This window comes from Periplaneta americana, chromosome 17 (genome assembly GCF_040183065.1).
Source record: "Periplaneta americana isolate PAMFEO1 chromosome 17, P.americana_PAMFEO1_priV1, whole genome shotgun sequence".
Lineage (NCBI taxonomy): Eukaryota > Metazoa > Arthropoda > Insecta > Blattodea > Blattidae > Periplaneta > Periplaneta americana.
Genome location: NC_091133.1, coordinates 75897386 through 75916095, shown reverse-complemented (window position 1 = coordinate 75916095; position 18710 = coordinate 75897386). Strand labels below are relative to the sequence as shown.

At 35.6% G+C, this 18710-nt stretch overlaps 1 protein-coding gene across 1 annotated transcript in view; it reads right to left on the bottom strand.

Annotated features, from left to right (window-relative positions):
* Cad87A (cadherin 87A) overlaps positions 1-9158 on the bottom strand; it is a 237899-nt gene extending 228741 nt beyond the window's left edge. Inside the window, exons 1-2 of the mRNA XM_069815945.1 lie at positions 9109-9158; positions 7421-7518 (exon numbers count right to left, since the gene is read on the bottom strand). Coding sequence (XP_069672046.1) covers positions 7421-7518; positions 9109-9158 — 148 coding nt within the window. The remainder of the gene's footprint in view (positions 1-7420; positions 7519-9108) is intronic.
* Positions 9159-18710: the final 9552 nt, after the last annotated feature.

Sequence of the window (18710 nt, the reverse complement as noted above, 5' to 3'; positions counted from 1 at the left end):
GAAGAGTCCACTGCAAGAATAATGGATGTCACTTTCTTGTCGAAAATGAACCAAGACTGTCAATGCATAGCTTAAGACATATAGAATGTACATAGAGAGTTATATGGCATTAACACTGATAGTCATTGTCCAGTAATGATCGGAAAATCACAGTTAAGCTTTGAGCGCTAAGCATTTCAAACTTTCAATTGCTTCTCCTGAAAAATGTATTCCAAATGACATCCATCATTCTTGCAGTGGACTCTTCATATGCAGTAGATTAACCTTCTGCAGTACCGGGTTTAAAGGCGATAATGTCGATTCGACGTACACTGCTGTTTTCAGCTAATCCGTGGACTTCTTAATATGGTGTGTATGCACTACGCTGTAGAGCTTCAGCAAGTGATGTGTGTGTTCTGATTCCATTTCATAATTTTATTAATGATTTTTCTGAAATGTATATCAAATTTAGAATCGATTTACTTATTTGTTTATTTCACTCGTCTCCATTCATTCATTCATTCATAGTTTTCTGCCGAAGCGCAGGTCTTTCACTGCAAACCCAGAATTCTCCAATCTTTCATATTTTCAGCCTTCCTCTTATTCTCCGCATATGATCTTAATGTCGTCTATAATATGATATCGTTTTCTGCCCCCGAACTCTTTTCCCGTTCACCATTCCTTTCTGTGCAACCTTCAGTAAGTAGCTTCTTCTCAGCCAGTGACCCACCTAATTTCTTTTTCTCTTCTTGATCAGTTTCAGCATCATTTTTACTTCACCCACTCTTTCTTACTAATTGTATTGCCAGTGGAGAAATTGGTTTTCAAGCCAGCCATGTTGAGATATGTGAAGAGCATTCCACTGCTCTACAGTGTTGCAAACATAAATTTTGTGTGTTTGTTGTTGTTTAGTCATCTGTCCAAATACAGGTCTGAACCTCACAAGTGATACCAATAGGGCACCACTTATGAGGAAACTAGGCCGGGAGATAATGGGGTAGGGAGGCCAGTTCCTTTCCCTCCCAATTACCTAATTGCCGATTACCTATATATTACACTAATCAGACTTTAAATGCATACAAATAATTGTTCTTCCTCTGACACATATCGTCAAGTGAGATGTACTGACTGATAACAGATATACATATCAGCCAGAACCTCAAGCAGAGGTAAACTATCAATTGTAAGATAAAATAAGTATATCAAATTGTAATGTCTAGGAAGATTTTAGTTATGTTATTTCAGTTGCAATCACATAGACTTACTTGGTTATTATAATTTAATGCATAAAGTCTCATTCCATTCTGTAAATTGTAACTGAATCAGTTTATGCGCACATAACACACCCATATTCCTCCAGTGGGTTCTCCTTTCCCGCAAAGGGACCTCCTGTACTCAATATTGCTAACAATGTTTGTCGAGCAGAACTTCCCTCATTATGAGGCTTCCTTAGCTTCACTCAGTTAATCCGCATGTTTCAAATATTTCCTTAAGCTCCTTACTTGTGTTTAGAGAGAAAAGCAGGTTTCATTTCAGTTCAGTCTTAAAACACACGGGGAAAAAGTCGATTATGTGATTAATGGTATCAGTAAATAACAAGAAGAGTTTCCTTTCGATAGCAATGTAATTGAGTAACTTTTTTCTTTATCCTCTTTAACCTCTCCTGTAGTACTTACAGGCCACTGCTGTATAGAGGAGAGAGGGTACTGTCTTTGAATCAACACTATAGCCTACACCTACTCATCCATCCATCCATCCATCCATCCATCCATCTATCCATCCATCCATCCATCCATCCATCCATCCATCCATCCATCCAGCAGTTTCGAAAGTTGTAGGATATACGTGAACACAGTTATTTATAAATTATTCAATCCGTATTGTAATGTACAAGTAACATTTTCTTAGTTATTCAAAATCGTACATATATAACATCATCTGCTGTGAAATAATTGTATTGCATTTATTAAAAATGTGTAAACAAAAGTATAAAGGGTTATTGCATCTCGACTTCATAAGAGGAAAGAGTAATGGAACGGAGAAAAATACTCTCCGGCACCGAGATTTGAACCCGGGTTTTCAGCTCTACGTGCTGATACTTTATCCACTAAGCCACACCGGATACCCATCTCGGTGTCGGACAGAATCGTCTCAGTTTAAGTTCCAACTCTTGGGTTCCCTCTAGTGGCCGCCCTCTGCACTACGTTATAGATTTCTATGAACGTAGGACTGAAGTCCACACATGTGCTGAGGTGCACTCGTTATGAGTGACTAGTTGGTTGGGATCCGACGGAATAAGCGCCGTCTTAAATCACGAAGTGATTTACGCATATCATATATATTATTTTAATGTACTCAAGTACATATGATATTTCCATACAGATATTCTGCGTCATCATACGATGAAAGAGTAATGGAACGGAGACTTCATATGGTTAATTTTGTTTACTCTTGTCTGTTGGTCATTCCTATTTGTACAGCGTATATACTGCAGCCAGGAAGCACGCGGAAGACTCGAAAGTTGTTACCGTGCTGTTTCTTATGAATTCCTGGTTCTAGAACCAAGACGAAGGAAGCATAGAGCTCTACGTCCATACCCCCAAACGCCTTCATGGCATGTTACAAGGGATACCCTTACCTTTTCCTTTACCTTAACCTTTAAATGAAGTTTTAACTGCTTATATCTAAACCAGCATGCAGAACTGTACTCCAATTGTAGCATACGTCACAAGCCGGACTACGTCATTCATCCCTTCCCTCAAGGCCACGCGTCATCCATATGACAAGGTACAGAAGATTTATATTCACTGTCTAGAGGTGGAATTTTGAAGTAATATCGGTCGGAAAGTACTAGTTTAAAGAGCAATGGGGAAAATGAATAATTTTATATTCAAAATAATCACAAAGAACGTTGTCTCATTTGTGAACAGTTTATTATAATTATTGTAGTCGGAAATACTTTCGTCATTTTTTTCCGTAAGCACGAGTTTGTTGTAATTCGCTACGTAGTTGTAGACGAGTCATGGAGAAGTTATTCAACACCGGTGGACTGTGGAAGGGGAACCAATGCTTTCCCAAAACGTCCACCTCTCTCTCTGAGAGTTCTGTATCCCTGATCTAAACAGTCAAAGTTACCGATTTCTAGGGAGATAATTTGCTCGCCTAGCATTTAATTAATTTACGAGTTATGTTATTTTGCTGCAGCATCACTGATATGATTGATTAAGATTAACTGAAAGTATTACCTTAAATTACTAAATATTAGCTGCTCATTATTACATATTAAAATACTGTAAGAAGTAGTTTCAGTCCTTCTCAATTCCACGCATAGCTCTTCAACAAAATTCTGCATCCAAATACAATTTGTAAACTGGCAATAGACAACATTTTCCAGACCACCCTGTATACAGTAATTTCAGCGACAATTTGCCAACTTTGCACTCAACGTAACTTCCGATTGCGTAGTTCCGTTTTGTTCTGAGAGGCCGCGCTAACCACCAACTCCTAACAATAGCGCATAACCCCCTATATGCGGCTCTTCAATGGTTAATACGCTCATTCCAGTGATGGGCATGATCATTATTTAACACGTTCCCTGGACCGTAGAGCGCCTGCCTGCCTGCCTGCCTGCCTGCCTGCCTTCTTGCCACTACAAGGTACAGCGGCGGGATTGTTAAGCGCATCGTTCTGCCTTCTCTCGCTCTCTCTCTCTCTCTCTCTCTCTCTCTTGCCAGCAGCGAACAGCGCCACCGCTGGCCCCACACTACCGTCAAAATCTTAATACCGGAATTTCGATATTTTTACTTTACTACTCGTATATAACAGGGGTAGGTAGCGGTGTTCTAGAAACACACATTCCCTTCGTAATTTTTGTAACAATTACGCTTCTGTTCTAAAGTTGGCTCACTGAAGTTACTAGATGAATGTAGCGGAGGAGAATTTTAATAGGTATGTGTTAGATAAATATTCATTTTATTTTCAAATCCATTTTTCCTTAAGTTTATTTTTCTTGATTCAACACCAACTTTGTTATGGCAAAAATATTAATCAATCTGGATGAAAACTTTATTGTAAGTATTATTACAATATACCGAAGTACATATGATATTTCAGTGCAGAAATTCTACGTCTTCATATGATGATGTATGAGTGGAACAGAGAAAAATTCTCTCCGGTACCGGGATTTTAACCCGAGTTTTCAGCTCTACGTGCTGACGCTCTATCCACTAAGCCACACCGGATTCCCATCCCATCATCGTATGAAGACGCAGAATTTCTGCACTAAAATATCATATGTACTTCGGTATATCGTAATGATATATTATATGCGAAAATTATCACTTCGTGATTTAAGACGGCGCTTATTCCGTCGGATCCCGGTCACTTAGTCACTCATAAAGAGTGCACCTCTGCACATGTGTGGACATTGTGCTACTGTCATACATCTATGACGTAGTGCATGAGGGTAGGCCACTAGAGGAAACCCAAGAGTGGGAACTTAAACTGAGAGGATTCGATCCGACATCGGGATGGGAATCCGGTGTGGCTTAGTGGAGAGAGCGTCAACACGTAGAGCTGAAAACCCGGGTTCAAATCCCGGTGCCGGAGAGAATTTTTCTCTGTTCCAGTCATCCATAATTTATTGCAAGTATTTATGAGACAGCTGTAGATTTCTATGCATTTATTTTGTAACAAATGCTGCAGTTTATTTTATTAATATTGTTTTCATGAATTATAAAAAATAACATTTTCAAATTAAAAAAAAGTTGATAGTGAATCAATCAGATATTTCATAAAATAAATGCATAGAAATGTTTCTCTATGTCTTGTGAATGAAACAAAAAAAAAGGAAGCTTAAAAATTTGGATCTTCTACTAAAATCTTGGGTTTGAAAGTATTTCTAAAAAGAATAGTAAGAAAATAAAAAATGAAAAGGCAAGAAATATAGAGAGTTCAAAATTAGGATTTTGTTAGTCCTTTAAATACTGTCACAATTTGATTGATAAAATGATTAGAAAAAAGTTGACATTTTTAGTGGAGTATCTCATTAAGCCACCAAGTCTCATCCAGACATTAAAAGCGGTACAACCAGAGATAAGTATTTCTTCAGAGCCAATCATTACTGCCTGAGGAATGGTTATTAAGGGGAGAGGATGGTATTTTTTAAAACTTATTTCCCATTTGATTTAAAATATTAATTTTTTGTATGTAGAGAGCTATGTATTTGCAAAAGAATGTTCTACAAACTGTCTGTAACAGAATTTTGATATTAGTCCCTACGTTTGTAAAATAAACAACTAAAATTTTATAACACTTTTTTATTTCCTTTTTTGCAAACAAATGGAAGTATCAAATGGACGTATTTTTTAAATGAAATCAAGTAACAAAATTCTGTTACAGAGAAAAGTTTTCTAATAGTCTAAATAACGTGTGTTCTAAATTTCATGCATGTATCTTTAATAGTTCAGAAATTATATCCTTTTTTGTTTGGCAATGTAGCAAAAAAATGAAGTTACCGGAAACCGATCAAAGAGAGCGTGTGATTTAAAAATTCATAGCGTAGGAAGTTTAAAAATGGCGTCTCAACATCTGGTAGGGGCACAAATACTCACAAAATGTTATGCAATGCATTCCACACATATCAAAGAGTATTTTAAAGAATACATTTTTTTTTTTTTGAAAACTTAATTTACCGGAAACAACAATAAAAGTTGGCGAGTGATTTAAAAATCCATAACGCAGGAAGTTTAAAAATGGCGTCTCAGCATCCGACAAGTGCACAAATACCCACAGAATGCTATGCTATGTATTCCACACACATATCACAGAGTGTTTTAAACATTTTTTTTTAAATTTACTCATTTTTCCCCCAAAAATACCATCCTCTCCCCTTAAATGCACTCCACTATACTGAACATTATGAAGACATTAAACGTGCTACAGATTAATTTGACAATAGTAAACGCTTGCGAAAAATGCTCTTCGGGAGAAAAAAACGTCTCTTTCATTCATAGCCAACTTTCTGACTTTTCTGCTACCAATGAAAGTCTTTAAGTTGCATCTCTTCCACTACACGAAACCTATCGAAGCAGTTTCAAGGAAGGAAGTACCAGGGGTAGTGGGCGTGTGTTCTGTTCAAAGCTTTCTAATATCCTTGAACGAAATCAAGGGTATAGCCGTTGTACTCAATTTGTTTCCAACCGGCATCAAAGAAAGCGGTTTCTTTGTGTCTACTTGTTGATTTTGATTGTTTTCAACGTTCTTTGACGTTGTCCGTTCCAATACTTGCAACTGTCCATCACATGGCAGGCTGTTTTCAATTCACCACATCAGTCAGGTGCAATTCGCTGTTAATAATAAGACCATATTTTCAAATGACATTTAATTATGGAGTCCAAGTGGATTACAACGCTAACCACCTGAAAACCAAATGACCACGCCTTTCATACACAAACATGAATGACATGCCTGAAGCTTTCCATGGACACGAAATAATTGGGGAATTAGAATGGGGACCGTAAGGACCGGAATTTATGAAGTAGGCATCAATAACTTTTATGTTGTGGAAAGCGGACTTTTTCTCGCCTCAGAAGTCAGTTGAGGGACAATTGAAAATCTTTCACAACAGAGAATTTGGAAATGTACGTGGTTGATTATCGCGACAGTTCATTCTAAATTAAAATTAATATTATATTCCTTATCCTAAATTTAATTTTCTTTCTTAGTCTTTTTCCTTTTTTGCCTTTCGGTATCGAGGATTTATATATTCTTGGACCACACATTAGACAGGTAGCAGTAGCAGTAGCAGTAGCCGTAGTACTAGTAGTGTTATTTTGCCTGGCAGAGTTCAGGCTATAAGGCCTTCTCTTCCACTCAACCAGGTGAAATACATAAATAGAATAGAAAACAACACAAAAGAAGATAGCTTATAGGTTACATGAAATAAAGTAGAAAATTACATATAATCAAGATCAGTTACATAATATAAGGAGAATATACGAGGGTGATTCAGTGACTACGTTACAAACTCTTAGGGATGATAGAGGAGACAATTACGAACAATTTTCTTATAGGAACCTATGTTCGGGAACGTTGCGTTCAGTAGTTAAAAGCCTAGAAATATTAGTCAGTGTAACTATACCTGGTAAGGTTTATCTTGTCTCAGTAGCAATAAAACCAAGTCCCTTCAAATGAGGGTGGAGATTATAGGAGAGTTGTAAATTTTCAGGATTCCTTTGAAAACCTTGTTATTGTACAGGCTGCCGAAACTCAGTTTCTTGAAAGACAAGCTTAGTGACGGAACTACACAGTACGAAGAGATATTGTGTAATTTTATTTTGCGCTACAGAATTTATCAACTAGTCCCTTCCGCCACTGGATGGATGGACGGCATCATTCCACTCCCCCATCGCCATAACAATAGAGACGAAGTAAGACATACCTCCTTTCTCTCTCTTTTCAGAGTGAGACATCACACACACTTTAGCTAGAACAGAGCTCAAGGCCAGCCTTCTGAAGTTTGGTTGCACACGACTGTTCCTGCAAGCGTTCGTGATTTCTCATAAACATAGTATAAGCTAGTTGGAATCGCAAATTATATTTTGACTGATTAAATCTTGCAATTTACCTCCCAAATCGCTGATATGCATTTCATTTATGGAAGAGCAAAAGGCAATGGAAGGAAAGCTGCAAGGTTTAATCATTTTTTTTAATATTCCCGTACATATCACGTTAATGCTGTTCATTTCCTATAATAGGAGTGATAGAAGAGGAAAATGGCGACCATATTTTTTTTTTAAATTGCATTATGTCTGAATAAATCCCATTCTTTTATGAACAAAACTGTATTATAATATTTCTATAAACTTAGTTCTTAACAAATTTAGACGACTGTCAAATGTTTATTGACTTTCGAATAACCATATCCTGTATATGCATATTACCTTTAATTCTGATCCATAGACGGAAACGAAAAGAATAAATGTTCACGAAAATGTGTTACAACTTGCTTATACTGTCGAGGTCGTGTTCACGGTGCAAACGATGTCATCTGATTACAACACTGCATGCAGAGATGAACATTATTTTGAGAATAACTGCACTGCTTCACAATATACCCGTGGATACGAAACAATAGTCAGTCGGAGTCGGACCGTATTGTTGAGAAGCTACCTTTGTGCCTCTTGTCTTTGAAATGCTAGAATTACAACCTCGCAATACATCTGCAAAGTAGCATTATCCATGTGTTGGAACGGCTCACCTCGAAACATATGGTAGATGTTTAGGATTATGAAAAATACATCCAAATTTTTCATTAACTGAATGTTACTTCTTCTTTATGAAGTCCTACTGAAACCAATCTGGACATAATGGTATCCAACTGTCGGGAACCGCTAGCAATTGAAGGGTTCAGAACCATAGTGGGCCAAACGTCATTTACTAAAACCGTAGAAAACACGGGTTAAAATGAAGTTATTACCATAATTCAATGGAAACATATAGCAAATAATATAAAGTATACACATTAAAACTAAATGATATGTTAATCTTCATTAAACTATGGTATTCACTTAACTTTAACCCTTTCTTTCTCCGTTTTTAATAAATGGCGCTTGGCCCACTATGGCTCTGAACCCTTCAATTCAAACATTGAAATACTGCAGAGGTATATGTCTAAAACTTTACGTTCCAGTGTCACTGAACCATGGTATGTCCGTAATGATGCCATTCATCATGACCTAAACATTTCAACTGTGAAAGAATAATAATAAGTTAATTACAATAATCATTGTTACCATAACAGATACATTCTGTAGGATCAAAAATTAATCTTGCGTATATTAACCAAGATATGAAGAGTTATTCTATTCTTTTGTTCCGTTTTGCCATCTATTATAAATAAATAAGTCATTTAGGCTGTCTTTTCATAGCAGCAGCAGGCAGTAGTAGTAGTAGTAGTAGTAGTAGTAGTAGTAGTAGTAGTAGTAGTAGTAGTAGGTATGAATTGAATTTCGGGTAGGGGACACTACGATCCAGCACTGCGACCTTTCAAGATCTATTGCGGTAACCCTCAAGCTAGACGCATTCCCAAACCCACACCGGCTAACTACACTAAGGTTCGCTGCATACCTAGGTTTCGAGCAGGCAACTCCACTCGTCCTAGGGCCAGTCTCCTCCATGGATACGTCGCCAGCCAGCGTCCGAGGAATGCTATGAAATGATGCTGGGATGGAGAAATTTTGACGAAATGATGTAGATGCCTAATATGGGGAAACGCAATTAAAAATTTCAGGCCTGATCGCGACTCGAACCTGGACCGTCTGCGTGACAGGCTGAAGGTCTGACTACTCAACCACAATATAGGACTGATAGGTATTATTAGTAGTTGCATAGTAGTAATAATAGTATTAATACCATTCTACTTAACGACGTTTCCAACCGAAGAGATTATTCAGTATAGAAATTCATACAGCAAACAAAATTTTCCCTGGTGCCCACGGAAAGAGTTCTTTTACATCTCGCAAAAGAAGGACTTTCGAGTTTTACTTCTTCCTGGAAGTTACGATAAGGATTTTAATAACCTTTAAATCGTTTAACGACATATTCTTGTTTCATATTAGTAGCCCAGTTCAAAACTGATCATGAAAATGAGTTAGCTGTGGGATCGACTATATTGGAACTACTTTACTCCAAGCAGGAGAAAGTCTCAGGGGAATGAGACGCAGCGGGGTAATGCTGTGAATGAATGTTGATGTCATAAGATGTCATAAGGTCACACACGTGGGTACACGCATCTCCATTGGCTAACTCTCAAAGTACAAACGATAACACTGATACACACATGCTTATACTACCCTAGTTACAAAATTAGATCACGGTTAATCTCCTGGTCATTTAATCCCTCCATACAGGAAATAACAAATGCAGGAGAGCGCATGTTTTTAAACTGGCGTTATAATGGTAATATTATCTATCTACTTCGCTCCAATAGATGGTGCAATAGTAAGCACATTCCTTTCACGGTTAATCTCCTGGTTGGATAACAGAATATCTTAAATATGGTAGAATATTGGAGCGAAACTTATCATTTACCACCATAAACAATGAACTATAACAATTTTGTTGGGCCACCTGTGCTTATCTTCTTAAATAGTTTTTTATAACATTAACGTTTTCGATACTACTTATGTATCATCATCAGATGTTAGTGCATTATGTTGACAATATGTAATGAAAATCTAGCCTCATGGTATTTTATGAATTTACTATTTGGTTTCATATTACTAATCGTAATGTCTAAGCCTTGTTAGAGTTGACATAGTGGTCGTCCGTTGTCTAACAAGGCTTAGACATTACGATTAGTAATATGAAACCAAATAGTAAATTCATAAAATACCATGAGTCTAGGTTTTCATTGCATATTGTCAACATAATGCACTAACATCTGATGATGATACATAAGTAGTATCGAAAACGTTAATGTTATAAAAAACTACTATTTAAGAAGATAAGCACAGGTTCCCAACAAAATTATTATAGTTCATAATAGCAGCTTATCAGCACATAACAAAATGAAAGTGTCCATAAACAATGTTGTGAAGTTTCGATTTTGTTACAGAACTGATCATCTGCACTCGAGCTACGGTTTCAGAACTTATTACTTGCAGCGCTGGAGTTTAATTTCAAAATTAATCATCTGCATTGTTATAGCTTATGTATTCACGAAATCAAAACTTCCTGTTCTCCAACCAGGAGATTAACCGTGAAAGGAATGTGCTTACTATTGCGTCATCTATTGGGGCGAAGTAGATAGATTATATTACCGTTATAACTTCAGTTTAAAAACATGGGAATACTTTGACGTGTTTAAATTATATTTTAATTTTAATGTCTTAATTAATTGTGTATTTAATTGTATCATTTGCATATAGATGTCATTACTGTTTCATATTATTATTTTACTATACATGAGGGTTTATTCCCAGAAATAGTCCTTAAATTTGTTATTATTATGTACTGTAATTGCAATGTCCATAGCAAAGCTTGTTATTTCACGACAATAAAAAATCTAGATTGTTAAACGAATGTAATATCCTTCTCCAAGTCACGTGGCAACCAATGCTTGTTGCGAAGAGTTGCAATTGAACTAGTTTATAATTAAAGTTGCATTGCGAAGGAACGAATTGCTCAGACAACTCATGAAATACAGCTACACAACACATCTGCCGCAATCACGCGATCCTCTACGCTATGTAATTTTCAGGCGGTATTTACATAATAAAGCGGAATCTAATTAACGAATCATTAATTAAAAATAAGTTAATCCTCGCACTCTAGACTGAACTTGTAAATCTGCTGTCGCTCCATCTTCATCAGAGTAAAAACAGAAACGGCACAGCCAGAGCTTTTAACAGAATTACATTAACAAGTCTACAAGTATGCGAGCGTCATGATAGTTCAGATTTATGTTCATTCCCACACACACATACACTGAACAAAGTAAGCGTGTGCAGAGTTATGTCTACAAAGCAAAGGGAAGCATAACTGCATCAAAATAAAACGTGTAGAGCAAATCTATTCACATCTGTATCAACAAAACAAACGTATGCATAACTGCACTAACAAACCAAAAATATGTACATCTGTATCAACAAAACAAACGTATGTACAACTGCACTAACAGAGCAAACTTACGCATATCTGTATCAACAAAACAAACGTATAGACTACACAACTGCACTAACAGACCAAAAATATGCACATCTGTATCAACAAAGCAAACGTATGCACAACTGCACTAACAGACCAAAAATATGCACATCTGTATCAACAAAGCAAACGTACGCACAACTGCACTAACAGAACAAAAATATGCATATCTGTATCAACAAAACAAACGTATGCACAGCTAAACTAAGAGATCAAAATTATGCACATCTGTATCAACAAAAAAGGTAGGCTATGTATAATTACTGTATTAACAGAGCAAACTTACGCACATCTGTATCAACAAAGCAAATGTATGCACAACTACACTAACAGTTCAAAAATATGCATATTTATATCAACAAAACAAACGTATGCATAACAGCACCAACAGAGCAAACTTACGCACATCTGTATCAACAAAGCAAACGTATGCACAACTACACTAACAGTTCAAAAATATGCATATTTATATCAACAAAACAAACGTATGCATAACAGCACCAACAGAGCAAACTTACGCACATCTGTATCAACAAAGCAAACGTATGCACATCTGCACCAACAGAGCAAATATACGCATATCCACGTCCGAAAAGCAAACTTATGAAGAACTGAACCAATAAAGGAAATGGACTCATAACTTCATCAGCAAAGCAAACATGCACCACTCCATCAACAAGCAAATTGCATAGGGGACTGAATCAATCAAGCAAACGAAGCATAACTGAATCAGCAAAGCAAACATGCACAGCTTCATAAAGAAAGCAATATAAATAACTGCATTAACAAACGAATGCAGAGTTACATCAGTAAATCAAAAGTACCTATATAGAGTTACAGACATCAGCAAAGCAATTGTACAGTTGTATCAGCAAATAAAATCTATGCAAAATTGCATCGAAAAAGCAAAATGGTGCACAGATGCATCAACAACAAAAACGTATAGTATACTAGTGTGCATAAAAAACATAAGACCTGGAGAATACATCAACAAATAAAATGTACGCAGAACTGCGTCAACAAAGCAAACAAGAAAGCAAGTTCCAATAACAATGTAAATTATACTTGTAATTTTTTCACGAAAGAAAACATATATTATGTACAGCAGACTACAGTTTCGATAGTACATAGTGTACGCATGACCATGTTACAAATTTCTAGTAATGGCAGAGGGCTCATAAGGAACAATTTGTCATCAGGAACCTGCCCGGAAACGTACGGTTTAACCGTTATAAGCTATTGAAGCTATTAATAAATGTCTGTGTTATTCTGCACCATGACAACCTTGTGGCACATCTGCTGGTTGAGTTACCATTTAGGCGCTTCTGATTTTTCCATCAATTTTAATCATCTGAAGATATTTCCCACACATTCCCACTGCTTTTGTTTTATAATATGTTGATATATTTAAAAAGTATGCAATTTTATAGAGAGATTTAAAGACTGGTAGGTATATTAAGCCATATTATCGATAAATGTAAACTAAATTGACGGTCTCGAGGGCAAAGGATACCTTCTACAAGAAAATAGAACTTTAGGCGGCATAAATGTACACGAAATATGACCCTGTTACTCAGAAACTATATTCCTTAAGAAACGAAGGATATTGCAAATGGGGCCCAGAAATTAGTATAGATAAAACAAAATATCTATGTCTGGGAAATATACCAAAAATATTCAAATAAATGAGGACAATTACATAAAACCAGTTACAGAAATTAAATATTTGAAATTTAAAATTGACATTGATGGTAGGCTACACATAACGGAGAAATACAAGAACGAATCACTCATTCCCGCAAAGCTACAAATGCTTTAAATTCTGCTGTATAATCTGGAGTATAGATATAACAAAAAATAGAAAAAGTTAAATATTTAACACAACAAAAGGGATTTTGACTTGTGCTTCAGAAGTTTGGCAAATCCCAAATGCAATGAAAAAGAAAATTGAAAGAATAGAAATGAACAGTCTAAGAAGATCCTTAAGGATATCTAAGCTGATAAAATTAGAAATGAAATAAAGAGAAAACGGGCGTGCTAAATGAAAAGGGCATCATAGAAGAAATAGAGACCAAACAACTGAAATGGTAGGACATGTTCAGCATACGAACAACGATAGATTGCAAAAACAGGCATTCATCTCGGTATTATGATAATAAATTATTGAAAGAATTTTTAGTTTTGTACTTTAAATGTTCAACAATTTGATCTGAACGAAAAGTTATATTTGTTTCGATCAAATTTCTGTACATCTAAAAGACAAGAGTAAAATTCTTCATTAACTTATCATCATAATACACTGATTTCTTAAATAGACTGAAACTTTTGGTAATTAAATCAATGGCTCTCCCAAAACATTCTATGTTATGTTTCATGTGAAACCATTTTTCTCTCGAAAGGGAAGCAAAATCGAGCAAAATTTTATTAAACATTTTTGTTTGAAATATTCCAAAAAATAACCTCCTGAAATCCAACGACATTACTTACTATTCACCCTCCTTAGCCTAATAATACAACACATAAATTGCATTAAATTCATTTCACTCTCTATCATATTCACAATCCTTACAAACAAGAACTAATTCCTTAATAATTTAAATATCATAATAATACCTAACGGACAGCATAAAAGTTTCACACAACTGCAGGCTTCTTATGAATCCCCTGTTACTTTTTATTATTAGTTATTTAGCAACGATATAACAAATGTGCGGATAAAGACCGTCGATGATATATCGGTGAGCGAGAATTCTTAGATGATTCATCATGGAATTACTTGACATTCGCCTTACATTTGGAGAACATTTCGTAATCATCCCAAGCGAATCAGAACCAAAATCCGGGCGCAGCTTTACTGTGTAGTCTTGTTTCTTAACACTTAGACCACACCAGTACCTAATACTCTTTATATTCGACCAACGTAGCTGTAGAAATATGAACTACTTAAACGAATTACCACTCAAGGACCTGCCAAAACTGCAAACGTAAATGATCGCATGTGATGGTACAGCAACTATGTTGGCTACAGATAATCAAACTTCGGATCGGCCGGTGGTAATAATACGAACAAAGAATTAAGAAAGTAATAATTATTATAAGGGAAAGAAAAATAAAGCATAATCGTCTTTCGTCTCTTCCTCTTCAAAATGAGACCAAGTTGTCTAGCAGGGTCTTCTGTCATCGTCCGGGAGGTCTCCCAAAGAATTGCTTTCCTCTGTGATTGTATCGCGTTATCTGCCCCACAGTATCCTAGTTCTATTCATTTTTCATGCTTCAGCTACTTCTTGTACTATTATCTGGGTTCTGCTATTGACATTTTGAGTTCTTCTCTTACATCTGTATTTTTGCTCCGATATAGTTGTGTGCATTCTTTGGTTTTCCTCAGAAATGTCATCTCACATATCTTGAATCGTTTTATATCTCTTTCCCGATAGCCGGCGTTTCGTTGCCATGAGCGAGCACCGATCTTCTTATAATTTTGTGAAAGCTTTCATCACGGCATCTCTTTTGAAACTTGGAAGAGAAGGAAACTTGTCAATTATTCGCAGTGCTGAATTTAAGTTTTGAACATCTCCTCCTCTGAACACATCAGATTTTAACGTAAGTAAAGAGTGTATCGATCTTTCTCCGCAGCCTCGATGCTTTGGACTAGTGGTACGGAATTTGCACTGATTCAAGATTTATTGGATTAAAGTAATTTTTCATAAGAACTATCCAATTTAGTGAGGAAAGTAGGAAACTACAATGAATAGCGTAATCCGTTCTAAAAAACCTACATTAACATATGGGAACCAATGTAAGGCCTACTTACCACATATTACTCCATTCTGTTCGAAGTTAGTGGACGTGAGATTGGCAGTCGTCCGGTTGGCGTTGGTGACTATTTGAACTTTTCCTCAATGGATTATTATTGTTAGGTCTATTATTATTATTATTATTATTATTATTATTATTATTATTATTATTATTATTATATTTGGGGCTAAGAGGGTGAAGTTACAGGAGAATGGAGAAAGTTACACAACACAGAACTGCACGCATTGTATTCTTCACCTGACATAATTAGGAACATTAAATCCAGACGTTTGAGATGGGCAGGGCATGTAGCACGCATGGGCGAATCCAGAAATGCATATAGATTGTTAGTTGGGAGACCGGAAGGAAAACGACCTTTAGGGAGGCCGAGACGTAAATGGGAAGATAATATTAAAATGGATTTTAGGGAGGTGGGATATGATGATAGAGAATGGAGTAATCTTGCTCAGGATAGGGACCAATGGCGGGCTTATGTGAGGGCGGCAATGAACCTCCGGGTTCCTTAAAAGCCAGTAAGTAAGTATTATTATTATTATTATTATTATTATTATTATTATTATTATTATTATTAAAGAGTGTGTCGTTAACTATCACCGATATACAAGGTATCCCAGGAACCTGTGCATAAAATTTAATGGATGCTAGAAGAGGCCAAAACAAACATTTTTGTCACCTTAGGGATGGGATTGTGTGAGGTGAGAGTGAGGGTTCACCACAGATTAGTTGACTTTCGCCTTACGATTGGAGAAAGCCTCTGAAATTACCCAACCAGGTAACTAGCCAAAGCGGGAATCGAAGCCACGCCCAAACTCATCTCAGTGTTCTCAGACAACGCGCTATCGCTTTTACTACTCCGGTGGGTACTAACCTTTTATAATACTATTTACTGCATATTACTTCTTATTTACGGTTAGTTTGTTACTGTATGTGTTTGTTATTTAATCTCAGAAATGTCGATTTTCCTTTCCCTTTATTTTGAAACATTTCAATTACGTCGTACAACAATCTGTCAGACATAGACGGGACGAAGAGTAACTGGCTTCCGTCAACTTTAAGATTAATGTAACAGCCAAAATCTTCCCCAGACCAAAAATATTGCCAAGGAACGTGAGTAGACCAGGACGAACTCTCCTTATATTCCTAGGTATTTGAGTTGACTGAATCCAAAGCTCTATTTACAAAACGCAAGTTGACTACAATTTATTATTGGGTTTTCACCAACACACACAATGTTTTTAATTGGTTATTTTACAACGCTTTATCAACTATTATGGTCATTTAGCGTCTGAATGAAATGGAAGTGATAATGGCAGCGAAATGAGTCCAGGGTCCAGCGACGAAAGTTACCCAGCATTTGCTCTTAATGAGTTAAGGATAAATCCCGGAAAAAAACCTGAAGCAGGTAATTTTTCCAACAGAATTTAAACCTAGGCCCGCTCGTTTCATGGTCAGACATGCTAACCGTTACTCCACAGCGGTGAACTACAATGTTTTTAATTTACGAAAGTTAACTTTAATAATTATGTGGATTTTTTTTTTCAATTTGCAGTAGGCCTAACTGCACCTGACAAAATACTTTAGGAGACATTTTTTAAATTTACATCATTGATTAATATTTTATGTAATGAGTAGGGAAAGGAAGTTCATGCATTTGCATTGGCTGTAATTAATCGCGAATTAATTATCTTCACGAATCATCAACATTTAAGCTTATCAAACCAAATTTTGTTGCATATATTTGTATATTTTGGCGTTTTTTTATAAATGGATAATATTTCATGATATTTATATTGTTGTGGCATATTTTCGCGTTTAGGCTAATTAAAACTGATTTTATGTTGCATAAAAATGAATAGTTTGGATTTTTAAAATAAAAGCATCATATTCTCTTTGTGAAAACTAGTATTGTATGAAATTATTATTATTATTATTTTTACCAGAAAAGTATTCGAAGTTTCGCGGCACACCCAGCGAATCTCGGGGAACAGTAGTCTTTGACGTTCTCAACAATAAATGTAAGTTTAATCTAATGTAGTTTATTATTCCATTTATTAATTGTATTGCTTATTATTATTATTATTATTATTATTATTATTATTATTATTATTATTATTATTATTATTATTATTTGGACTTTCACTATGAGAGAGGATCAGAGGTTAAGGGTTTTTGAGAATAAGGTGCTTAGGAAAATATTTGGAGCTAAGAGGGATGAAGTTACAGGAGAATGGAGAAAGTTACACAACGCAGAACTGCACACATTGTATTCTTCACTTGACATAATTAGGAACATTAAATCCAGACGTTTGAGATGAGCAGGGCATATAGCACATATGGTCAAATCCAGAAATGCATATAGAATGTTAGTTGAGAGGCCGGAAGGAAAAAGACCTCTGGGAAGGCCGAAACGTAGATGGGAAGATAATATTAAAATAGATTTGAGGGAGATGGGATATGATTGTGGAAACTGGATTAATCTTGCTCACGATAGAAACCTATGGGGGGGGGGCTTATGTGAGGACGGTAATGAACCGCAGGGTTTCTTAAAAACCGTAAGTATTCGACTATTATCATTATTATTATTATTATTATTATTATTATTATTATTATTATTATTTATTACTTATTTATTAGTGATTTCAAAAAATATAGAATTTTATTAGTGCATGTTTATTGGCATATTTTAAGGTTTTTAATGGTATACTTGCATGCATATTTGGCGGGTTTTCAGAGCATGAACTTCCTGACTCTAGTAATGAGATAAGATTGTGAAACGCAAAATCTTAATAAAACTATTTTAAAGGAAAATGGATTTGTAATATACTTAATTTGTTTAATATCTTTCTACGTGTATTAATTCTTCTTGCATCTCAGATGACAGAAAAAAAATGTATTAAACTTAGGCTCCTATTTCAAGCTGTGTTAACATTATCGCGATATACATAGCTGGTAAGATTTATTATTATTATTATTATTATTATTATTATTATTATTATTATTACACATTTAGCTATGTAACTTGTTTTATTAACAGATCTTCGGCTTGGAACTTCTATCCTATAAAATTTACTTTGAATAAATTGCTATGAAATTGAGTAATAAACAGTGCCATAACATACAGTTAATTGAAGATAGTTTAAAGATGTATGTTCAGAATAAGTGTTGAAGACTATCTAATATCTGGAAGAAAATATTTGCGTTCATTT